Raw genomic sequence first — 26,005 nt, 5'->3', positions numbered from 1 at the left:
CAGATTTCTCTCCTGAAAACTGTTTATTCGGGTGATTAAAACGCTTCCGTTTATTTACAGTAAGCTTAAATTTCTAGATTTCCACTACAGCTGGGTGCAGCAGCATTAGCATTAGCGGCTAACTAGCTAGCTGGTGCTAGCAACAGTTAGCGCTAATAAATGCAGCCCAACAGCGCTACACTTAGGAACCCTGCGTGTTCCAGTAACCTATGGCGATTTTAACTAGTGGTTTGTCTCACATAGCTTGTGTTAACACAGTAAACATGCAGACTACAGTCCGTAATACTCACCTCTGAAAGGCAAAAGAACTAGCGCTTAGCACAGTTAGCGGCTAATGCTAATGCTGCTTCAGCAATACTGAAAAATGGAAACATGAGCATGTTATAAATACAGCACACCTGAGCATTTAAAGCCTCCGAAACTAAACTGGACTTTGCTGCACTTGTTTAGGCCCAAAACATACTAGATTTTTCTCAGTGAACGAGAAAAAAAGTTATTGAAAACTATTAAAAAACAGTTAATAGGGTAATTACACTACAAACCAAATTGCTGTAGTACTTTGAATTAACTAAATTTAATACTGCTTTTTACTCCAAAGGCATAAACATTTTGATTAGAACTCTTTATGTGAATGTTGGTTAAATATTGATTATAATAATGTTGTTTTTTTACTATATGTGCTCCACATTTTTCTAATGACCAGTAACAGCTTATAATTTTTTTTTTATATATAAAGAGATTAATTTAACATTGAACCCTCCAAAAACAGCCTCAGTGTATTATGCAGCCCCTTGGGTAAATTAATTGCCCACCCTGTTAATACAGCAACATTTTTATGACTGTCATAACCGTCATAACAGGCTTTTCAGTGTCGATAAGTACGTCTGCTGCTCTATGAATATCATTGATAACAGATTTCACTATGCATTGCTGGAAGCATCCCGAACAAATGACAGATGTCATGTGGGTGGCTTGATGAATCACTGGACAGACATTTTCAAAAATAGTTTGGGACCAAAATGAAGCAGGTGGTTCCTTGTTTAAGACGCAGCATATTGAGTGGGGCCTATTAAATTTTTTTTCTATTTCTTATGTTGAAATGAAAAATCCAGCTGGTCATCCAGATACAACACACTGGTAAGAGCTAGCTTACCAGCATAGCATATGCTTTTTCTGGTTGTTCTGCTGGTCTTGAGCTGGATTTGTAGCAGAGTGATATATAGTGATGCAAATGCTCAACAAAACAAATTAATTAGATTTATTTTATACATTATATTTTAGTTGTATGAGGCATGTAGACGCTATATACTATTTTAGGTTGTAATATTCGAGCATCTTTTAAACTGTTTTACTACAGAAAGAGATTTGCTGACCACTTATTTCTAACATTTTAGGATAAACTACTTGTAATATTTAAGTACAAAACAAATGTCAAATACTTTAGTACATGTACTTAATTATAATGCTTAAAGAACACTTTAACTTCTACTTAAGTCACTTTATTGATAGAGCTCCTGTACTTTTACTCAAGTCCTGGGGCCTCATGTACTAAGACTTGCGCAAACTTTTTACTGAAAAGTTCCGTACGCTCAGGATTTATCAAACCATGCGTAGGCAGAATCCCACGTACTTTCTCTTAGTACATCGCAATCAACTTGAAATCAAGCACAAATGCACGAAAACATCACACCTGCCATGTCTCCTCCACTCAATTACGCAGAGTATAATGTTATAATAATAATAATAATAACAATAATAATATGCTAGAGTAAAACATGCAAGTCAACAAGAAAAAGTGTTGCAAGATAACTAATAATTACCCATGTCTTAAATGTATTTATTGTAAGATGTATAATAAATGCTTTCACTTAAATGCTTTAATTGAGTTGCTCACCAAGAAGCCACTCATCACGCACTCTCTTGGAAATCTCATGGGCCAAAAAAACATATCTCAATGAATTCGGCCATTAGCAATATTTTCCAATAATGCCAACTCTGCCATCTCCAACAACTCCAGCTCAAACCTTTATGCATGTTTTTATAAGCTATAAGTGGAAACACGTTGAACGATTATTTCAGTAAGACAATGAAATTGTCTAATTAATTTACTTTATTTTACCCAATAATGCTTACTATAATGTGTGCATAAAGGATATCCTAATAATTGTAATTTCAATGCATCGCCTCTAAGTGTCGCCAAATGAAAAAACACAATTCATACATACAAAAAAACATGCGTATGCCCGAAACGAAAGTGCCGTGGTGGAACGCACTTTAAATTTCAAATTTAGTACATCTGACCGTGAGTGTGAAATATGGCGTACGCAATGTTTTTGTGCGTACGCACCTTTAGTACATGAGGCCCCTGGTCTTTAGTACCAGTTAGATTAGTTAGATTAGTCTGTCTGATTAATCAAATATACTGCGTGTACAGTTCACTGATGGCTGCGTGTGGAGATTTGTGTTGAAATCTGTTGTGGTTTAGAGTGGCAATTCCTTTATTGCAGATTTGTGGTTGGGAGGTTCCTGTTCTTGTTTCTCTTCTGGTTTTATTAATTTACTTCTGTATAGTGTTGAGCCTGTTGCTGTTAAGCTACATAGTTTACATTAGCAAAATATGTTGCATTTCATTTGGAAATCAAGAGACCAGAGTCTGGAGGAAGAGTGGAGAGACACACAGTCCAAGCTGCTTGAGGTCTAGTGTGAAGTTTCCACCAATCAGTGATCAGTGATGGTTTGGAGAGACATGTCATCTGCTGGTGTTGGTACACTGTTTTTTACTATCAAGTCTAAAGTCAGTGCAAGTTTGTTTTCCCAGAAAATTTTACAGCACTTCATGCTTCCCTCTGCTACTGACAACTTTTATGGAGATGCAGATTTCATTTTCCAGCAGGAACAAAAAGTACCAATTGGTCTTATATAATATTCTAATTTTCTGAGACACTGATTTTTGGGTTTTCATTGGCTGTGAGCCATAATCATTAACAGTAAAAGAAATAAACGCTTAAAATCGATCAGTCTGTGTGTCATAGATCTATACAATATGAGTTTCACATTTTGAATTGAATTACTGAAATATAGTAATTTTTCAATTCTTTTTTTTTTTTAGGAGCACTAGTATGTTTAGACTACAGAAAACAACATGTTGTTTTAGTCTCTTTATGACCATTTCAAAAGTACTGTTTGGGATTTAACCCATAAGAGCCCAGACCCATTTCTGAATATTGAGACAAAATTCAAAATTGAATCAGATAAATTCAAGCGAGCAGCTCATTGTTTTTTTTTTTTCTTACTGTGGGAACATATCTACAAATATTTTAAGGTTAAAATCATGATGTAACATAAGTGAACACAACAATTTCTAAACTATTAGTAACAGTTTGTTCTAGAAATCAGGTCAGAACTATTTTTTTGGAATGTAAAATATTTATTTAATTGTTTGAATGGCAAAAATGTTTGAACAGATCTGTTTTAAAATGAAACTAGTTTAGTTTTATCTCCAGAACTAACCCACTAGCACACCTATGTTTTATAAATAAGGTAAATGTACATTGCCTTGCAGTGATGCTCTCGTGATGTTCAGTATATGTCACTTAGCAACTTCAAGACTTAAGGACAAAGTGCTGTAAGGAACTTTATATAGATTTAAAAGGGTCTTTGGCACAAAAAGGCCAAGGATCATGGGTTCTTTTGGGTTAAAAAGGGCAAAACTGGTTGCGCACCCAGTTCTAAAAGATGTTCATCACACAGGGTGTGGGGATGTGTTGGTACTGACCACAGCTGCCACCGTGTGGATGTTAAATGCAACACAATGCAAGTGTCTGTGTGAATTGTGATTGAAACCCAGTCTGCCATGTGTTTAGGCACATTCAATAAACATGTTGAAATTCAGACCTTTTTAATATAAATTACTATTTTACTTTACATTACATTACATTTAGCAGACACTTTTGTCCAAAGTGACTTACAATAGTCGACTTACTATTTGTGCAGGTACTGTTTGTGCATGCTGTTTCTATGCATTTAAAGCAAAGAAAGTATGTTTTATTACCTTTAAATATTGATATAATTAAAACACACATGAGTACATAGAAGAGGCTGTATTCATTTGGTTTAAATGCTATAGAATTCAGCCTGTAAAGACCAACCTGTATGGCCTATAGTAGATGGGTATAGTACAGTAGATGCCATGGCACGTAGTAACTCGCCCCCCAACTGAAATGTAGCGTTAAAGGCATAGCAGAGGTTCTGCACAAATATTGCATATGTGCTGTTTAGTTTTGTTCAGTTTTTTAAAAAAACTAATACATAAAACATAATAAAAACATGATACTGCAAATTAACATTAGTTCACATTAAATAATACACTAGTTTTAAAGATAGATTACTGCTTTGGTCATGATATTTTTAAAGCACAATGTTACTGTCTCACAATAAATAGCACTAATGCATCCCAAAAAAATGTATATCAATGAAAAGTTACTTTATTTCAGTAATTCAGATCTATTTTAAGCATTTGTTGATGATTGTGGCTTACAACCAAATAAAAGCCCAAAAATCAGGGACTCAGAACATTAGAACATTATATAAGACCAAATGGTACTTTTAGCAGTGTGGGCAGTGTGCCGAATCCTGCTGAAAAATGAAATCCACATCTCCAATTTTGACCCATGTTGCGCATTACGTTGTGTTCACATTGAAAGCCACTTTGTTAAAATCAGATTTTTTTCTCAGATCGGATTTGGCTATCTAGATGGTTCACATTCACATATGTAAGGCTACATTTACATTACCAGGCTGAAGTGACTTAAATCTGATTTTTTGCTTAATGTGGCTCAGATATTATTTTTTCATGGCTGTGTAAATGTGCTAAATTTATTTTTTTCAAAATCAGACTCTCTTTGACTTGTGGTCCTAAATCGGATACATATTTGATCCATGGACACGCGATATGAATGTGAATGGTCAAATTGGAATTCATGCATTTTTTTTTCCTTTTATGCACTACGTGTGCATCTCATGTGAGGTGTTTCAGGGACAGATTCATTCACATTACACACAGATATAGGTCACTTACATTTGTGAATGTGAACTGTCAAGATCCGATCTGAGCTCAAAATCGGATTTGAGCAAAGTGGCTTGTAATGTGAATGCAGCCTATGTGCCTATGTGTAATGTGAACTAATCTGTCCCTAAAACGCATCACGTGCGCACATTGATACATGTATAAACATCGCTTCTTCACAACGACAAAAAACGTCATAAACGACTCGTAGAAAAAAAAAAAAAAAAAAAAGGAAAAATAAAAAAATAAAGGGAAATGGATGAGTTAGCAGCTCATATGCAGAGCATCTTTTGCTGGAGTGGAGAGTAAACAGCTGGTCTGAAGTTCATGCTCAGGTCGAGGAGGTGAAAAAAGGCCACAGCTTGCTTTTGCTGTTTTTGCAGCTATAGCTGCACAGCTGCACCTAGAGATCTGTGGGTAAAAGCAAAAAGATGCATGAATTCTGTTTACATTCATGTCCTATGTCAAAGGATTGGATACAAATCTTATTTAAGACCACATATAAAAGTCAATTAAATCTGATATAAAAAAATCTGATTTGGCATATTCACACAGCCATGTTCAAAAATATGATCGAAGCCACATTGAGCAAAAAAATCACATTTTAAGTCCCTTCAGCCTGGTCATTTTTTGCGCATCAACAAAATATTACCGTGTCTGGGACTGCGCGTGTTTTGGGTGTATTACGGTAGCGCGTCCTGCTGTTCCTCTCTCTGTATAATAAAGCGCTGTGTGATGTGTGGAGGAGCTGAAAGGCTGGTAGCGCCTCAGTGCTTCGGCTCAGCGGGGAGATGAGCGCTGCGGACGGCAGCATGGATCCGTGCGGGCCCACCCCGTCCCGGGAGCTCACCCAGAACCCGCTGAAGAAAATCTGGATGCCCTGCAAAAACGGGCTGCCTGAAAAGCACATCTCCCAGAGGAGGGGTATGTAGTGCCGGTAGAGTTAGCTGGGGGAAGCCGGTGTTCTGCCGAGGTGTTCTACACTGTCAAACCGTGTTACCGTAGTTTGTTTATTTTTGTATTTTTTTTATATAAGATAAAAAAATACCAGAAAAAAACACAATATTTGGAAGAGCTCCAGGCAGAAGTCTCAGTAGAATATTGGTAAAGCCTTAATCAATCAATATATGAGGGTACGGTAAACAAGGAAAAGGCTTGATTTTGGAGCCAGTTGTTGTGTTTTTCATTGTCTTTATTATTACTGCTTATTATGATAAACCGCTCTATTATCAACTTTTTTTAACATATCTAAAACACTCAGACAAATATTCACAGCATGCTCTGCTTAGTTCTTGCGACAAATTAGCGGAATTACCATAAAAACACTCCAAAAAAAATACAAAAAGTGTGGATCCGCGCATGCGCAATAGGGGTAAGAAGCATATATCGCTGGTGAGCATATCTCGACAGAGCACCCGGAACTGTGCTCGGCTGTGCTGGGCTCTTTTACGCTGTTCTGTGCAGTGCTGTGCTAAATAGCTAGCTATATTTATTTATCGCATTCAGTAATCTTGTTTACAGTGTGGCTGGTAAATGAAAAAAAATATATAGATTCAAAGTAGATTTTTTTATTTTATTTATTGACCTATAATGTTAATAACACTGTTCCCAAATCATTACATTAGTTACAAAAATAACACAAATACAATACAATAATACAATCAGATAAAAAAAACAGTAAAATTAAATAAAAGCAACAGGAATTATATAAATTAAGTGAAAAAATGACAAAAATTCTGGGCGATAAACGTACTGTTCCAGAATGTATTGCCATAAACAATTATTATTGTTGTATTCTATTTATATATCTGTTTATATAAGACTATTTTAAGCCTCGGATATGATTAGAAAATCTCCCCCTTGTCCCACCCCTAAACCCATACATCGTAAAGTTTTTAAATTTCACATTTGAGCTGAGGATGGAGTCAGCAAAAATCAGGGATTTAAAGCACCTTTAAGATTAAAGTCATTGTATTTTATTTTGTGCCACTGGTATGATGATACTATATTTTGAACGTTATAGGAGTATAATATTTTAAATACATAACGTAAGCACAAAATAAAAGTAGGTAATATTATTATAGGGCCATGTCACAATATTTCAGATACATAAAAAAAAGTGTAGTTGATGAGACCCGCTGTCTCTCAGGCGGTTAGGACAGAGCTGTTGGACAATGCTGTGATGTCCCCAAGGACTCTGATCTGTTATGTAATCTTGATCTGTGATTGGACACCAGCTGTTGTCCTTTGAGATTTAAAGTTTATATATTTTACATATAAATGCATGTTGTTTTTTTCTCACTTTCCATGCATTTTTCCTTCTTTCAGCACATAGTAATCTAGTAAACAGGTAAACAAGTGTCTGTAATGGACAGTGCAGTCATGTGACACAGTCATGCACGTTCACGTCCTATACACACCAAGTCTGCACAATAAACCTCTGTAAAGTTCATTAATTTAGACCAGACTGTGCTTTTTATTGACTCCTACTGAGAACAAATAAAGGAAGCCCTTTGTCTGTGGATCCTTTGTGGTCCACAAAGCCCTCAGGTTCGGGGGTCTCCATTGCTGCTGCTGCTGCTGCTGGTGGGGGGGGGGGGGGGGGGGGGGGGTTATTGTTTTGTTGTTTTGTTTAAAACGGATCGACATGCTCCTTTCACCTCGTTATTTATCTATTTTCCACTGCGACATTAAAATTGAAATGATGCAATTTTATGGCCGCTGAGATTTGATTGACCTCTGCCCAGTGAGCGCACAGTGACATGCTGCTTTTTAGTGGTGGAGTTGGAAGGAAGGTTCAGAGACTGTTCTTGGTTATCAGATCTGTTAGTGTAAACGGATTTACAGCCGTTATAAAAGCTGAGAACATGAGGCTTTAAAGTGTTGTGAATTTGGTTGTTTTAAAAGCAACACGGAGCTCTGGTAGATAATGTTCTGGTCATTTCACAGGAACTGTGTTTCTGGTGTTCCTCTGGTGTAAAAAAAAAAAAAAGTGTGTGTGTTTCTGTCGTTTCAGTATGCATGACCAACTGCCCCACTCTCATAGTCACAGTGGGCCTCCCGGCTCGGGGGAAGACCTACATCTCCAAGAAACTAACCCGCTACCTCAACTGGATTGGTGTGCCAACAAAAGGTACAGAGTACAGACATGGAAACAATCCATACACTATGTAAGGGCCTATGTGAGGGAAACATTTGAACCATTAATTTTTACAAGGTTTCCTATATGTTTAAATATACAGTACTAGTCAAAAGTGTGGACTTGGGGTGGGCGATATGGCCCTAAAATAATATCACAATATATCATGCTATTTTCGAGATAACGATACTCTTGGTGATATAACAAAACACTGAATAAAAAAAAAAAAAATTCAATAATACACTACACTGCAACGACATGAAAATATTTTTTTATTGCGTATAATATGATATATGGCACACCCCTAACTGAGATATTAAAAATACAAGAAATTTATCAGATTTGTAACAGAAGTCATTAAACCAGAATTTCATGATACTATTGTTAAAATAACAGCTGTAATTTGGTGCCCGAGAGCCTGTTATTTGCAATATCATGTATCTTTGGCCGCATTCTTGATTTCATACAATTCAATTCTGCAAAATAAACAAAAGAGTTAAGCAAATAAATTGATCCTTGTTGTTGGATATAATAATAATAATAATAATAATAATAATAATAATAATAACACAAAAATAATCGGTTTGTTTTGCAGATCTACAGATACTGAAATACTTATTTGTCTATAACAGTTCTTAATTTCTTTGCAGAGTTTAACGTTGGCCAGTACAGGCGAGAATGTGTGAAGATCTACAAGTCCTTTGAGTTCTTCCGGCCTGACAATGAGGAGGGTCTCAAAATCAGAAAGTGAGTCTTCATCTCAACTCACAGTGATCGCATGCAATGCACATTGTCATTTTTGTGGAATATTTGTGGAATGTTTGTTACAGTGAGTTATTGATTAGGAACTTGATTTCCCTTTTAGGTTCAAGAGAATTTTTTGTGTGTATATATACAGGTGCATCTCAAAAAAATAGAATATCATTGAAAAGTTACTTTATTTCAGTAATTTAGTTCAATATGTGAAACTCATATTATATAGATGTATTACACACAGAGTAATCTATTTTAAGCGTTCATTTCTTTTATTGTTGACTCTTATGGCTCTCAAACCATCACTGATTGTAGAAACTTCACACTAGACCTCAAGCAGCTTGGACTGTGTGTCCACTCTTCCTCCAGACTCTGCTCCCTTGATTTTCTAAAAAAAAAAAAAAAAATGCTAATTTTACTGATGATCAGTGATGGTTTTGGGGATCCATGTCTGTCATCTGCTGGTGTTGATCCACTGTGTTTTATTATCAAGTCAAAAGTCAGTGCAGTTTAGTTTTCCCAAAAAATCTTCATGCTTCATGCTTCCCTCTGCTACTGACAACTTTTATGGAGATGCGGGTTTCATTTTCCAGCAGGACTTGGCACACTGTCCAAGTGTGTGTAAAATCAGATAGCGGCATCAGCCCAGAATTCCAATATCGATGCATCCCTGCTTTTGAATGTTAAATTATTCTGTATTTTCTCAGGGAATGTGCATCAGCAGCACTAAATGATGTGCGTCAGTATCTGACTGAGGAAGGCGGACAGGTGGCGGTGAGTATTAGTTTGATTTGATTTCATTGGTTTGAGTTAAATTCTTGTTTTGTTTATTAGGGGTGGGAATCACAGGCCATCTCACGATACATTTTTTTTTTTTTTTTCTGCGATACTCGATATACCACAAGACAAATTTCTACGATATTTCACAGCATCTGTGTTACTGAAGAGGATATCATTTCTCTTATTAAGCAAATACCAGAAATTACGGAATTGGTGACGGTTTCACAGAATTGAACAACCAATATTCTTCCCCTCAGGTTTACCATATTTAAACTCCATGTGGAGTAATAAAGCAGTAACTTTAGTAAATCAGATTGAGTGGCAAATCCAAATAGCTAATAATAATATCAATATCTGACACAGCGTATCGATAATGTCTAGAATGAAAACATTACGATATATTGCAATACCAATATTTTGTTCCACCTCTACTGTTTATTATCTGCTGTCCATTTCTTAAAGTCGCTATTCCCAATGGCATACAGTAGATAGTAATATATCTGTAATATAAAGTGCTTTTTGACATAGTTTTTTTGTTTATTGGTGTCTTGTTTTTGGTCATTTGCAGGTGTTTGATGCCACGAACACCACAAGAGAAAGAAGAGAGACAATCAACCGATTCGCTGAACAGAATGGCTTTAAGGTGCAGTAGCAGACTCTGTTTACTCTCTGATTTTGCTGATTATTATGACAGCTCTCAGACCGTGTGTCAGTGTTCTTTCTCAGCACTTCTGCTTCTGTGATTTGCACGGTGTCGACACACACTAGTATGAGACGTTGTGCAATTTTATAACTGATGAGATTCTAGATGACCTCTGGCCCACATTGGCAACACTCACATTATCATTTTCTTCACAGGTTTTCTTTGTGGAGTCTGTGTGTGAAGACCCGGACGTTATTGCTGAAAATATAGTTGTAAGTAACTGCAGTATATTTCTAGCATATCTTCAGAAAATCAGATGTACACAATTTCTCTTTTACCCCAAATGCAAATGGAAATATTTTAAATAACTGCAAAGAATGATAAAATAACCAAGTATGTATTTTATATATATATATTTACTATATGTTTTTCTTATTTGAATTAGCAACATATATTTTTCCTTATGATTTTTTTAAGTCTGGCACAAAATATACTCCATATGATATATTCTTTATTGAGGACAATTAATCACTTTAATTCTGCACATAAAGCCTTTTCTTCACATTTAAATGAGTAAGTTTATCTCCTTGTTATAGCAAGTGAAGCTGGGCAGCCCGGACTACACACACTGTAACACAGAGCAGGCTGTGGAGGACTTTATGAAGAGGATAAAGTGCTACGAGAACTCCTACCAGCCTCTGGACGAGGTGCTGGACAGGTGAGGGAGAGAACCGCAACTCACAAGCTATGCTGAAGCCATATATATTATATATATACTGTAACTCTAGTTTAAAATATATAGAAATCACATCCATGTATGGTATATAGCTTTTAATTTCTGTGAACCAATTGGAGCTAAGCTCTCAGAGTTATCATCCTGTATTTCTCACACAGAGACCTGTCCTTCATAAAGATCATTGATGTGGGTCGGCGGTATCTGGTGAACCGGGTGCAGGACCACATCCAGAGCCGCATCGTTTATTACCTCATGAACATCCACATCACCCCACGCTCCATCTACCTGTGCCGGCACGGAGAGAGCGATCTGAACGTTAAGGGCCGGATCGGAGGAGACTCCGGACTCACATTCCGGGGAAAAGAGGTGAGGAGAACTGGGAATGGAGTCTTTAGGTGGAGCCAGAAGATCCTGTATCTCTGTTTATTAAAACTTATACGCTTTCTCTCTCTCGCACTCTTTCTTTCTCGTGCTCTTTCTTTCATGTGCTCTTTCTTTCTCTCACACTCTCACCCTCACTCTCTTGCGCTCTTCCTTTCTTGTACTCTCTCACATTGCACTCGCTCTCTTTCTCTCCCTATCTTTCTTTTTCTCACTCTCGCGTTCTCTGTTTCACTCTCTCTGGCATTCTCTCTCTCTCGCACTCTTTCTTTCTCGCATTCTCACCCTCTCACACTCATTCCCACTTTTTTCGCACTCTATCGCACACTTACTCTCACACACTCTCTCTCTCTTGCACTCTTTCTCTCTCTCTCCCACTCCATCTCGCACTCTCCCTCTCTCTCTCTTGCACTCTATCACGTTCTCTGTTGCATTCTCTCTCCCTCTTACTCTGTCCCTCTATCTCTCACTCTCTCACACTCACTCTCTCGCACTCTTTCTTTCTTGTACTCTCTCGCATTCTCATTCCCTCGTCCACCATCTCTCGCTCTCTTTCTCTCCCTATCTTTCTTTCGCACTTTTTATCTCTCTCTCTCATCCACTCTATTGCGTTCTCTGTTTCACTCTCTCTGGCATTCTCTCTCGCACTCTCTTGCTTTTTCTCGCACTCTCACACTCTCACACTCTTACACTCTCTCTCTCTCTCTCTCTCTCTCTCTCTCTCTCTCTCTCTCGCATTCTCACTTTTTTCGCACTCTTACTCTTACACACTCTCTCTCTTGCACTCTTTCTCTCTCAGTTTGCCCACTATCTGGGGCAGTTCATCCATGCTCAGGGCATCAGTGATCTGAAGGTGTGGACGAGTCAGATGAAGAGAACCATTCAGACGGCGGAAGCTCTGGGAGTTCCCTATGAGCAGTGGAAAGCTTTGAATGAGATCGATGCTGTGAGTCCCAAATACACATGCCCACCCTTTTTATACACACATTTTACCACATAAAATAATGTGTAAAATATAAGGGTCCAGTATTCAACAAAAGTGAGTCCACCCACCATATTTCTGCAAATATTTTATTATACCTTTTAATAGACCTTTTATTTATTTAATATTTTAGTTAGATTTTTAGTTATAGATATTGAATATTTTAGTTGGATAGTTAGATTTTAGTTAGATAGTGCTGATGTTTGATGAGCGTGTTGTGGTGTGTGTGTGCAGGGTGTGTGTGAGGAGCTGATGTATGAGGAGATTCAGCAGCGTTATCCTCTGGAGTTTGCACTGCGTGATCAGGACAAATACCGCTACCGTTATCCTAAAGGAGAGGTGAGTACAGCACTGAAGTCTGCTTATATAACTGCGCATTTATAACATGCTCTTTTATTTATAATCTCCCTCAGTGTTTGTTCAGTGCTGGCATTAGGACACAGTACTCATTTTCACATTTCCACATTTGTCTTTTGAATTCCTGTTTAAAAAAAGATCGGTATTAGAACACACTTGGAGGTTTTGAACATTGGGAACAAAAATATGGTTTGTGAAAAATGCTGAAGATTTCTTAGTGTTATTCATAAAGCATCCCAAACCACACATACACATTCTAATCACAGGTATTATGGGTTTAAAATAGAGCTATACAGGAGTAAATACAAGATAAATTGCATGGCCTCCATCCACATGGTTGGGCACGTGCTTGTAAACGAACGTGTTAAAAGCTGTGCACCTCAGTCCAGCACAGTTTTGTGGTGCAGATATTTCCAATTACAGCTGAATTTTCACTTTAAATCCCAGAAAAACTGTCTTGTTTACCTTTTAAAAAGCCATTTTAATGACTGATTAAAGGTCTGTTGTTTTGCTGTTTTCCTTGAGTTTTGAGAGCTCAGCGCTGACTCAGCTCTCAATCGGTCCGGCCCCTAAAATTAGATGAACGAATCCGAGGTCGCTTGGTCTGCTTCTTAAAATGTCTAATTTAATCTATGATTAATGCTGGGAATACAGAGCAAAGTATCGTATTTTACGGACTGTAAGGGGCACCATATTGTAAGGAGAATTTTAAGCGACACCAGTAAGGAACAAGGGTGTCACCATGTTTCCCTTCTAACGAGTGCTGGATGTTAATCTACACAGATTTCTCTCCTAAAAACTGTTTATTTGGGTGAGTAAAGCACTTCTGTTTATTTACAGTAAGCTTAGATTTCCAATATTTTCGATAGCCTCAGTTAGCAGCAGAGCTTAGCGCTAGTAAATCCCACTCGACAACGCTACACTGAGGAACCCTGAGTGTTCCTGTAAGCCAGGGTGCTATCAGCTAGCGGTTTGTCCCATGTAGCTTGTTTTAATAGGGTAAACACGCAGACTCCAGTCTGATATACTCACCGCTGAACGGCGAAAGAGCTAGAACCGAGGTTAGCGGTTAATGCTAATACTGCTCCAGCCTTAGTGCTGGAGAAACTTCAATGAAAACTCACCCTTATATCCCTGTACTTCAGCAGAGTGACTTTACTGCTCCTTAATACCTGACTGGTAGAATTCATACATAAGGCACTCTGCCGATTTTTGGAAAGATGAAAGAATTGTAGGTGCACATTATAGTGCGAAAAATACGGTAGAGCTTCACATACTGTAAAAGTAAGTTCTTAATAGGTAACAGCAGCCCCTACTTGACTATTTTGACTAAAGGGCAGAGTCTGATGATGTTTCTGCTCCTCTGGGTGTGAGAGTATAACAGCTCAGGCTAACCAGGTGTCTAATCAGTAGACAGATGGCTACAGATGCTACACACATAATAATCTCCCTGTGAGAAGGGATGGGCAGTGATAAACAAAGCTCTTAAGCTTAGCTCTAGGCAGCGATTACATTGTTTTCATGGACCCTAAAGTGTGTGTGTGTTTGTGTTAAAGCTGTTCAAACACCATTATCTCTAGCCCAGACCTGCTTTCTGTGTCGTTCAGTTCATTCATCTGGAGGGTACCTACCTCTGACTCCTTTGGCACATGTTTATATTAGGGCTGTCAACGTTAATGCATTAAAGCACGTGATTGATTTGGAATCATTAACTCGTTATTATTATTTTTTTTAACGCAATTAATTATACCACTAAGTTTGACCCCTGACTTCCATCGTAATCTGCCCAGCTCAACATGCAGAATTTTTTTTCTAGAGCAGTTTGTTTGTGGTGAGAACTTGTTCTGGCCTCAGTTTGACCCTGCTATAAAATACACTCTTCATAATTGAACTAAACTGCTTATTAAGCACCGTTTATCTGATATATATTAGCCAAATTATATACTGCAATAAACAAATGCTGTCTCTGCAGCTCCATGCTGTTTACACACGCAATATGTGCAGTGTTCACTGCTCGCAGCCATGCAACTCTGCATTTACTACATCAACGCTGCACATCCATTTAAAAAACAGTGTTTAAAAGGGCAGCAGCATTTTTTTTCCAGTGCTCTGTGTTAAAGCAGCTTCACACTGCACAAATAGTGATTTTGCTCCCACGCCAGACAGCTCTGGTCAATCAGAAGAGACAATGTGCTTGCGTGGTTTATTGGTGTGCATTTTGGTGCGTTTAGATTTATGCCTGTGTAAAACTAAACCAAACAGAAGGAGAAAACACTCCAAAATATAACTTATCAACTGATCAAGACCATAGAAACCAACTACAGGTGTAAAAACTCTCTTTTATACTTAGCAAATTAAGTTCTAATTCAGAAACCTTTACAACCAAGCTGAAATGTTCACAATAAAGTAAAAAAAAAAAAGGTTCCTCTATATAATTTATCACACATTTTTTATACTAGTATTTTAATTGACACCATGTTATAATAAAAAGTTCAAATACATATGTTACAGTGTTATAATGACATGTGACTATTATCAGATACACTTGCACTTGTATGTATAGAAACAGTATAGAAACCCATGGTCATAACTTGACCCTTAACCCTAGACCTTCGTTATGTGATATCTCTCTCTCTCTCTCTGTTCAGTCCTATGAGGACCTGGTTCAGAGGCTGGAGCCAGTCATCATGGAGCTTGAGAGGCAGGAGAATGTTCTGGTTATCTGCCACCAGGCCGTCATGCGCTGCTTACTGGCCTATTTCCTGGACAAGTCCGCAGGTAAGGTCCTCTCAATAGCATATATTGGACAGTAACAGTTTAAATTGTCTAAAAAAGTCTTAAAACGTCTGAAATGTCTGATAAAGACTTACAAATAGCCAGATTTCTTATATTTAATTTAGTCTGAAAGTTTTACTTTTATTTTTTCGTTAATTCCTAAGAAGTGTAGTCTAATCGGAATTAAGTTCTGTGTTCCCTTTTTTCTGGGGGGCTACCAGTGTTGGTATATGGTGATTAAACTACAAATCCCATGATAACAGCATTCAGGAAACGGCCCTGTTTGCCTGTTTTTACGTTTAATAAAAATTGGTTTGATAACAGCGATTTTTGCAGTTGGTTGCAAGCAGTCATACATAATAATAGTAATACATAAGATGGGACGCTGAGTAGTCCAATGGTCGCTGGTTCGAATCCAGGTAATGCAGCTTGCCATCAGCTGCCGGAGCCCTGAGAGAGCACAACTGGCCTTGCTCTCTTTGGGTGCGTAGATGACACTCTTTCCCCTCATCACTTAGAGGATGATGTCGGTCAGCATAAATAAACTATTTGTTACTTCCAAAGACTTTTATTGACAGTGTAGCTAAACCAATAATATACAGTTACAGTAGTTGTACCATTCGTGTATTTAGTGCCTCAATCGTGCAGAACATAAAATGGAAAGTAGCTATTAAAATGAGTAAAAGGAGTTTTAAAGGATAACTCTGGTGTAAAATGGACTTTTGCTGTAGTAAAACATGATAAAAAGTACTTACCTTTGATGAACAGCACCTCCGTTCTCCCACAGCTTTCCAAGATCCAGAAATTTTAACAGTTTGTCCAAACACTCTTCAGACTGGGTGATACAGGGCAGTATTTGCCCTGATTTATCGCTTTTTCCACCGATATCCAGCAGCTCAAAGTAGCTCCACACCTCCTTGCTAGAATCCGGAGAGCTTGGACATTTAAAACAAGGCATTAATAACTTAAAAAGAGCACAAGAAGCAAAGGGGTGTGGAGCTACTTTGGGCTGGATAAAGGTGTAAAAAACGATTTATCAGGGCAATGTATGCCCTGTGTCACCCAGTCTGAAGGGTGTTGGACAAACTGTTACAATTTCTGGATCTCAGAAAGCTGTAGGAAAACGGAGGTGTGCTATTCATCAAAGATAAGTACTTTTTATCATGTTCTACTGCAGCAAAATACATTTATTTTCTTCTTTAATAAAGGAGATGATATTGAAATTGTGGTTTTCACAAGTTCTAGGTTTTCTCTTCTGCCATATTCAGCCACTTAGCTTTGAACTGTGTACTTAATGTTTAGCACTGATGCTAAAGAGGCTCACAAGAATTTTATTTAAATGAATTGTATTCACTATCTGTCTTCCACAGAGGAGCTGCCTTACCTGAAGTGTCCCTTGCACACAGTGTTGAAGCTGACGCCGGTGGCCTACGGTAACACACAACAGCATTTTTACCTATTAATGTTTCTGCTGAATTAGCAGGGTGTTCTGTGGTGATTAGCAGGATGTACTAACTGCCCATTACCCTGTTTCTGTTTCCTGCAGGCTGCAAAGTGGAGTCCATCTACCTTAATGTGGATGCTGTGAACACCCACAGAGAAAGACCAGAGGTAAAACACAGTCAAATACACACATACAGTACCAGTCAAAAGTTTGGACACACCTTCTCATTTAGTATTTTTCCTTATTTCTTCATTTAAAATATTTTCTGCATAATATATCGTAGTTTAATATTAAAAACATGAAAACAAGTAAGGGGCACGTATGGAATTACGTAGTAAACAGCAAAAAAGTGGGGGTTGGTCCTCCAGAATTCCCTGATCTATATCTGATCATCTGAGATGGTGATTTAAAGTGAATTGGGATGAGCTGGAGCTTCTTTCACAGTGTGAAGGAAAAGCAGCAACTATTGTTCAGCACCTCCAGGAACTCCTTCCTTCAAGACTCTATTCCAACTATTCCAGGTGACTCTCCCTCATGAAGACACTGAGATTAAAATACCAAGAGGGTGCAGATCTGTTTTCAGCATGTGTTCCTGTATAGCTTTAATATAGTCTTCAATATTAAATTTGCAGTGTTAAAATAAATTATAGAAAGAAAAAAAAACACTGAATAAGAAGATGTGTGTTCAAACGTTTCACTGATAATGTATACAACAGCTTTTTGGCCACTGTAGGGCCAGGGTTAGACTGGTTGCAAACATTTTTCAGGCCTAATTGGTGCATATAGTCACATAGCATGTGTGATCAGATGTATGGTACTAGTTTTGTCAGCATTTGCCATAATAATGATCAGTGGAAGAAATGTAGCTCTTGGGCATAGTGAAAATCAATATTTGGTAGAATAACCCTGGTTTTTAATCACAGTTTTTTTTCTCTCCACCAGTCTTTCACACTGCTTTTGGATAACTTATGCTACTCACTACTGGTGCACAAATTCAAGCAGTTCAGCTTGGTTTGATGACTTGTGATCATCCATCTTCCTCTTGATTATATTCCAGAGGTTTATGATTATAACATTAATTTTCACACCATAGCTTTATATAAAATAAAGATAGCATTAAACAAAAACGGACGCCTACATCACAGACTATATTCTTGAGCCCGAGCAGAGTATTTTATGCGCTTCAGCAACTCCGATGCTGTAATTTTTTATAAAGAATTTTCTTGTGATTCATATTGTGATCTCATATCGTGCACCCTGTTCTCAGCATGAATGCAGGCTGCTGCTGAGATCAGTACAGTGAATTACTGTTGTTTTCTCTGCATTACGACTCATGGTGTTTTTTTCCTGTGCTATGTTTAAGTCACTGCTCACACAACAACTAGAGGTTTCACATCAGACAGATAGTGTCTTGTGTGTTATGAAGCTTGTTTTTCATTGAACACTCATATTAGGAAATGCTAAACAGCTCCAGTTCCGGAACTTTCTGAGAAGTGTTGATGACATCATGCTGTAAAGCTGTCCTACTGTTAGCCCTGCATAGTTTGCCTGCTTTGATTAGCTTTGATATAGCAAGATTTTTCCAGACAATTAGGGGTTTACTATTAGTAGGGGTTTATTAATGATTTTATAAATGGTTTAATACTGTATTTCTTTAGTTATTTAAATATCCAAGAATCATTAATAAGCAGATACAGCACAAATAAAAAGAGCACAATTCATTAAGCTACCTGCAGACATAAATGTGTAAATGCACACACTTAGTATGTGTTGGGGAGTTGACTTTTAACACACTGACCTCACTAATGCGACATCTTGTTGCTGAATGCCTGCAATCAAATCCTCACAGCAATCAAGGCTTTAAAACCGTCTAGAAAGCTTTTTTCTGGACAGTAGAGACGATTACCAAGATAAAAACCAAGATGAACCCTTTTAGAATATCCTTGATATCAGAAAAAAACACTGAATGAAAAGGTGTCCCAATATCTAGTAGCGACAATAGAATACTGCTAAAATGAACTTAAACATGCCCCCTGTGTGTGTCTGTATGTGCCTATACAGCTCTGGAAAAAAATGATAGACCACCTCAGTTTCTGAATTAATTTCTCTGATTTTGCTATTTACAGGTAAATGTTTGAGTAAAATGAACATTTATTGAGCATTTATTTGCAGAAAATGAGAAATGGCTGAAATAACTAAAAAGATGCAGAGCTTTCAGACCTCAAATAATGGGAAGTAAACTGGTTAATATTCATAAAGTTTTAAGAAATTCAGAAATCAATATTTGGTGGAATAACCCTGGTTTTTAATCACAGTTTTTATGCATCTTGGCATCATGTTCTCCTCCACCAGTCTTACACGATGCTTTTGGATAACTTTATGCTGCTTTACTCCTGGTGCAAAAATTCAAGCAGTTCAGTTTGGTTCGATGGCTTGAGATGATCCGTCTTCCTCTTGATTATATTCCAGAGGTTTTCAATTTGGTAAAATTAAAGAAACTCCTCACTTTTTTAAGTGGTGTCTTATTTTTTTCCCCAGAGCTGTATATCTGTATTGGCTGATTGTTGGTCTGACTCCACCCCCATGTTTTACCTCCTTTGTGATGTCATCTCTGTGTTTGTGTCAAACAGAATGTAGATGTGACGCGGCTGCCGGAGGAGGCGTTGCTAACAGTGCCAGCTCATCAATGAAAGACACACATACACACACACACACACACACACACACACACACACACACACACACACACACACACACACACACTACAAAAATGCACTCACTCACACACTCCAGGCCCACTGACTGGGAATGTCCATCAGAATGACTGCAGGTTGACCTCAGGGTAAAATTATAGACTCCGATTCAATAGAGCAATACCTCCTCCTGTGTTCCTGTGTTTTTTAATGACTGGAAAAAAGTAATTTGTGCCTGATCTCTCTAATCAGAATCTGTCCAGTGGCTTTAATTTCTCATCTTTTGAAGCTTTAAGCAGTGATTAATAATCAATTATAGGAAACTATTATTTTTACAGCCAGACTGTGAACTGTAAAAGCCTATCGCCCTCAAAATCAGCCTCTTCTAAATAACTTCAGTTTTTTTTTTTGAAATGGGAAGTTTTCTTAAAAAAAAACAATGGCTTACAGAGTTATTTAAGAATAGAAAAGAAGTTTACACTGCATTACACTACATGCTGCATTGTACAACGTGGCGCTTCTTAAAGCGTCATAATTAATCAGCTGCTATGAATGAAAACCATGTAGTTATTACAACACTGATCATCACTGTGATGCACGCAAATTAAAAAAGGAGCACATTTATAAGCTAAACCAAGCTAAATGGACTAAGTGTCCTCTAGATTGGCTGCTTTTGCACCTTGACCTTAAGGTTAATTTGATTTAGATTTTTTTTTTGTTGTCTGTTGTTTGTTTTGTCTCATAATTTATGTGGAGTTTAATATGAAAATATTTGATCAAATGATTGTAAACAAAGGTTTATCTTTATTGTGCATACAGATTTTAACTGCAGAGCAAGAATGCTCAGAAAGAAAAAAAATAAATGTGAATTTTTAAGAATGTGACATTTCTCTCAAAGAGAGAGATTGTTTTATATACTGATGTTTAAATGAAATGCTAATAAAACATGTTCAATTCTACCTGAAGCTCATTTGTTTCCATATACTTTCATACTTTTTCATACCTATTAGTCTTGTCATTATTACATTACATTTTGAAGCATACCTATCTATATAAAGAACAACTAGCGAGATTTACAGTATGTCAAAAGTAAAACATACACAGGGTTCGTTCGGTCATGAAAACCTGGAAAGTTCACAGAATTTGAAAATAGCCATTTCTAGGCCTTGATAAGTTTTGGAAAAATAAAAATACCCAGAACATTTAAGAAAAGTCATGGAAATTTGCTCCACAAATCTGTGTTTCAGTTTATTGGTGGAGAAAATCTAATTAATTCAGTAATTTAGCCCTACACAATGGCGCTTTCAGGATCTGACACACATTTTATTATTAAAGTTTGTGTCAGATTCATTTTAGGCCTGATATAATCAATTTTGATTATAGTTTTAGTTGATTTTTGTTTTTATTGTTCATGTCTGCACTGATGTTTTAAAAATCGTATGGTCATGAAAATTTGTCTTGAAGGCATGAAAAAGTCATGAAAAATCTTGGAAATGTTTTGGTTAAAAAGTGTATGAATCCTGAATACAGCAAAAATGAGATTTTTTGTCAGACAGCCACATATTCAGTGCCTGTAAAAAAAATGTTCTGCATTGTATATTCATACTAAACTCATCCAAACTGTGAAGATAAGCATGTAATTATTTAAGGAACAAAAAAGTGTTGAACAAATGAGAATGTTTTCTCATATTTTACATTATTCAAAGTTTGAATAATGCTTTGAATTCAAGCTTTCAGTTAACAGCTGTGCTGAACTCATCAAGAGTTAATTACTTGAATTTCTTGCCCCTAATGTGTTTGAGAGCATCAGTTGTAAAGTAGTGAAGAGGTAGAGTTACAGGTATACAATGAATAGCCCTATTTGAATAATGTTCTAATCCAGATTATGGCAAAAACGTGTCATATGTTGCAAAAACTTGTTATATGACTAACCTATGTCAACTAAGTAAGGGAAAAATGTTATGATGAAACTTGCTCTCATCAGGATCGCTCTAGGAAAGGAAGAGCAGGAGTTTTCTCTGTTGTACAGGATAAGTTTGTCAGAGTTACCAGCTTCAGAAAATGCAAGTTAACAACTTAACCGCAGATAAGAGAACCTAAATGCTTCACATTTTGAGTGTTTTGGTTTGTTTAACACTTTTAAGTTATTACATGGGGGGGGAGTGTTTTTTATTTTTATATATATATTTTTTAAGCAGGACTGGTATGTTTCCATTTTACTACAAAGGAACACATTTTAGTTATTAATCTTTACAGTGAGATGCATAACTGTAAACTGTCTGTAAATTTATAAAAATGCATACTGTAAATATATATGGTGTTGCTTGGACCTAAATGAGGCAATTCAATTAATGGCAAGAATTACATTTACAAACAATTTTTTTTAATGACAAAATATCTATTTAATGATTACAAACATTTCTTGAAACAATAAAACTATTTATGTATTTTTGTTTTTTTCCCCTTATTTTCTACTGAAAATTGTTTGTGTATTTTGTGTACTTATACATTTATTTTTAATAGTTGTAACAAAAAAATCAAGTCACAAAATTAGGGATGGTTGAATACTCAGCAGGTATATGTTTGAGTTTTATTCTATAAGCTATGGACAACATTTCTCCAAAATTCCAAATAACTTTTAGACCTGAAATAATGCAAAGAAAACAAGTTCATATTCATAAAGTTTTAAGAGTTCAGAAATCAATATTTGGTGGAATAACCCTCGTTTTTAATCACAGTTTTCATGCATCTTGGCATCATGTTCTCCTCCACCAGTCTTACACACTGCTTTATGTCACTCCTGGTGTAAAAATTCAAGCAGATCAGCTTGGTTTAATGGCTTGTGATCATCCTCCTTCAAGAGGTTTTAGTAATAATTTAGTAAAATTATTCTTAAGTGGTCTATTTTTTTTCCAGAGCTGTATTTGGATGAAAATGAAAAAAAAAAAAAAACTAACAATGACGTTTTTTTTGAAGTTTAAGCTGTATTAGTGTTCTACATGTACTTTGTCAGTTGTACATTTGTAATTAGAAATATATGTAGGCTATGTAAATTATGCAATGGTGAAAAAGTGTCAAAATTGATGAAAACCTGTAAAAAACATGTTCAGTGTTAAATAACATTTAGCCAAAAATAATTGATTTTGTTTGCTTCTGGGAAATATGTTAATTTGGGTGCATCCCTACAAAAAAGGTGAAATCTGAAATTTGAGATTTTTAAGAATCCAATCAAAATCCACAAATTACAGAGAGGCCTAGAGGAGATTTACACTTCTAGTAGATCAAAGGAGCCCAAACATATAAAACGCATAGAACTGAATTGCTGATGATATTTTGCTACGTTTAATCATGTGTGATTGTTTTGTTTTCTCTTTTTTTTCAGAATGTTAACGTGCACAGATCGGCGGCAGACGCCTTGCAGACCGTTCCGGCTCACCTCTGACCCCGCCGTTTGTCTGTCAGCTCTCGTTGGTCTCACTGCCTGTTCTCCGGGGATCCTCTGGCCTCCAAGCACCTCAGAAACACTGAGGAAAGATGTTGGAGTCTTCTGCCTGAGTTCTGATCCTGTCTCTCAACCATCAACCAAACCACCCTGATCTACGGCAACTATTATACAGTATAAACCTGTACACTGCACTGCCCTGCTCTTTAACCTTCCATCCCTCAAGGGCCCACAGATGGGAAGTACTGATGTAGGATCAGCTGTGGCCAGTTACTGGATATTTCTGGATACTATCTAGAAGTGGTCAACACCATCCCAAGCCACGCACACACACTATTAGTGTTAAATACTCAGGATTTTAGTTCTGGTAGTGAGATAAGAGTTACTGTGCGATCTATTCCAGACACATTCTACCCTTCTACCATTTCTGTTGCTGGATATGGTGAAGATATATATAATCCTTAGGTTAGACAGTTTTGCACATCTTGGCTGGATTTTCTCAGTCAGCTTTACGAGGTCGAGTCACCTGGAATTCAGGCTTTCAGTTAACAGCTGTGCCGAACTCATCAAGAGTTAATTACTTGAATTTCTTGCCTCTTAATGTGTTTGAGAGCATCAGTTGTAAAGTTGTGAAGAGGTAGAGTTGAGTATTTGAGTAATGTTCTAATCCAGATTATGAGAAGCAAGAACTACTCAACTAAATAAAGAAAAAAAATGTCAGTCAGTCCAAAACATTTTAAGTATCCTCAAAAAAAAAAAAAACATCAAAAATGTTAAAAATGATGAAACTGGCACTCATCAGGACCGGCTCAGGAAAGGAAGACCGAGAGCAAGAGTTTTCTCTCTTGCACAGAATAAATTCATCAGCCTCAGTTACCAGCCTCAGAAACCGCAAGTTAACAGATTAATAACCCCAGATAAGAGCATCTGAATGCTTCACAGAGTATTTTCACAGGTTTGTTTAACACTATTTTAAGTTACTACATGATTCCTTATGTGTTTTCTTTATTTATCTGGATGATTTCAGTATTCATTTACAATGTAGGAAACAGATAAAAAAAAAAACACTGAATTGGAAGAATCTCGTCCCCTAGGCTACAACTGATCCTACATTAGTCGTCCTCTGACACTATGTCCGTTCATTTGATTGATGTAGACACATTTCCAGAGTGATTTAAGGTAAATGTACACTACTCACAAACATTCACTCTACAATCACTCGACTACAGTACAGTCTGGAGATCTTCCACAATCTGTTTATTGTGTTCTGCCTGGACTATTTAGAACATGTTTTACACCTGTGAGAAGTGTAGCAGACCTGAGGAATATCAATAATGTACAGCTCTGGAAAAAAAATTAAGAAACCACTTCAGTTTCTGAATCAATTTCTCTGATTTTGCTATTTATAGGAGTAAAATGAACATTGTTGTTTTATTCTGTAAACTACGGACAACATTTCTCCCAAATGCCAAATAAAAATATTGTCATTTAGAGCATTTGCAGAAAATGAGAAATGGCTGAAATAAAAAAAAAAAAAAAAGATTTCAAGACCTCAAATAATGCAAAGAAAACAAGTTCATATTCATAACGTTTTAAGAATTCAGAAATTAATATTTGGTATAATATCCCTGGTTTTTAATCACAGTTTTCGTGCATCTAGGCATGTTCTCCCCCACCAGTCTTACACACTGCTTTTGGATAACTTTATGCCACTCCTGGTGCCAGGTCCTTCTTCCTCTTGATTATATTCCAGAGGTTTTCAGTTTAGTAAAATAATCAAAGAAACTCAACCCTTAACATTAAGTGGCCCCTTTTTCCAGAGCTGTATATGGATTATTATATATTGAATCTATAGAAGTATACATATATATATATGGGGTCTGCAGGTTTCCTGTGTGTATTTTGCACTGCTTTCTGTGTCAGTATTGTGCTTATCGTTGTGTCATATTATTGTCTGATTCTTATCTCTCTGTTACTTTGAGGGAAGCACGGCACAACTTCTTTTTGTCTGTGTGTGTGTGTGTGTGTATAAGAGAGAGAGAGAGAGAGAGAGAGAGAGAGAGAGAGAAAGAGTGTGACAAAGAAATAAATCCTCTATGTTAACACTGTTGGCATGGACCTATCGTCCTCCTACAAAGATATCCTGTATGAATTTATTTGTCTTTTACACGTTTTAAAGATAGAGGTTTAAAAGAAAATCAACATTAATTCTCTTCTATTTGGCTTTGCACTTAAATGAAACTATTTTGATTATTTATTATTGTTATGAATTATTTGAAATCACGCTTGCATTATTTTTTTACTACTTTATTTTCAGTTATAATAATTGTGAAGTTCGTCCCAAATTGTAAATCCTCTGAAAGTGATAAACCCGTGTGTGTGTGTGTGTGTGTGTATAAGACGGTGGGGAAAAGTGCTTTACAGTGCTTATATATGTAATCAATCATACACTGGTTCTTATAGTAATAGATTTTGGAACAATATGATTGTCCCCAAGTGTCTTATTGAGAATAAAGTGAATTTTTGAAATTCCTTCATATGTAGTCTGCTTAATTTGATTTCATTTATTAAAATACACTGCCCAGACAAAAAAATAAGTCTCCACCTGGTTTTAACTAAGTATATGATGTGGGGTCCAAAGGTGGCAGTGATTTTCATATTTTACACTTTTCCTTCATTTAACTGAAATATAAGGAGGTTATGTTGGCACCGGGTTTAATATAAAAAATAAATAAATAAATAAAATAAGTGCTTGTGCATCACTTTAAATGGTGCTGATTATTTGCAGAAAAAAATAATTTAAGTAAAAAAAAAA

General features: G+C 36.7%; 1 protein-coding gene across 3 annotated transcripts in view; it reads left to right on the top strand.

Moving 5' to 3' along the window:
* Positions 1 to 25,727, top strand: part of pfkfb4a (6-phosphofructo-2-kinase/fructose-2,6-biphosphatase 4a) — a 30,593-nt gene extending 4,866 nt beyond the window's left edge. The window contains exons 1-15 of one of the 3 annotated variants that reach the window (XM_007256422.4): positions 5,711 to 5,989; positions 8,082 to 8,198; positions 8,855 to 8,951; positions 9,665 to 9,731; positions 10,306 to 10,380; positions 10,596 to 10,652; positions 10,977 to 11,098; positions 11,275 to 11,482; positions 12,297 to 12,443; positions 12,714 to 12,818; positions 15,485 to 15,614; positions 16,982 to 17,044; positions 17,158 to 17,222; positions 19,686 to 19,772; positions 19,819 to 20,713. In XM_007256422.4, the coding sequence (XP_007256484.2) occupies positions 5,857 to 5,989; positions 8,082 to 8,198; positions 8,855 to 8,951; positions 9,665 to 9,731; positions 10,306 to 10,380; positions 10,596 to 10,652; positions 10,977 to 11,098; positions 11,275 to 11,482; positions 12,297 to 12,443; positions 12,714 to 12,818; positions 15,485 to 15,614; positions 16,982 to 17,044; positions 17,158 to 17,222; positions 19,686 to 19,745 (1,446 nt within the window). In that variant the 5' untranslated portion in view covers positions 5,711 to 5,856 and the 3' untranslated portion in view covers positions 19,746 to 19,772; positions 19,819 to 20,713. Of the gene's footprint in view, positions 1 to 5,708; positions 5,990 to 8,081; positions 8,199 to 8,854; positions 8,952 to 9,664; positions 9,732 to 10,305; positions 10,381 to 10,595; positions 10,653 to 10,976; positions 11,099 to 11,274; positions 11,483 to 12,296; positions 12,444 to 12,713; positions 12,819 to 15,484; positions 15,615 to 16,981; positions 17,045 to 17,157; positions 17,223 to 19,685; positions 19,773 to 19,818; positions 20,714 to 23,130 lie in introns of those variants that run through there. The other 2 variants (XM_022682382.2, XM_007256421.4) reach the window with 2 other exon arrangements.
* Positions 25,728 to 26,005: the final 278 nt, after the last annotated feature.

This window comes from Astyanax mexicanus, chromosome 24, assembly GCF_023375975.1.
Source record: "Astyanax mexicanus isolate ESR-SI-001 chromosome 24, AstMex3_surface, whole genome shotgun sequence".
In the NCBI taxonomy this organism is placed as follows: Eukaryota; Metazoa; Chordata; class Actinopteri; order Characiformes; family Acestrorhamphidae; genus Astyanax; species Astyanax mexicanus.
This window is presented reverse-complemented; position numbering and strand designations above follow the sequence as displayed.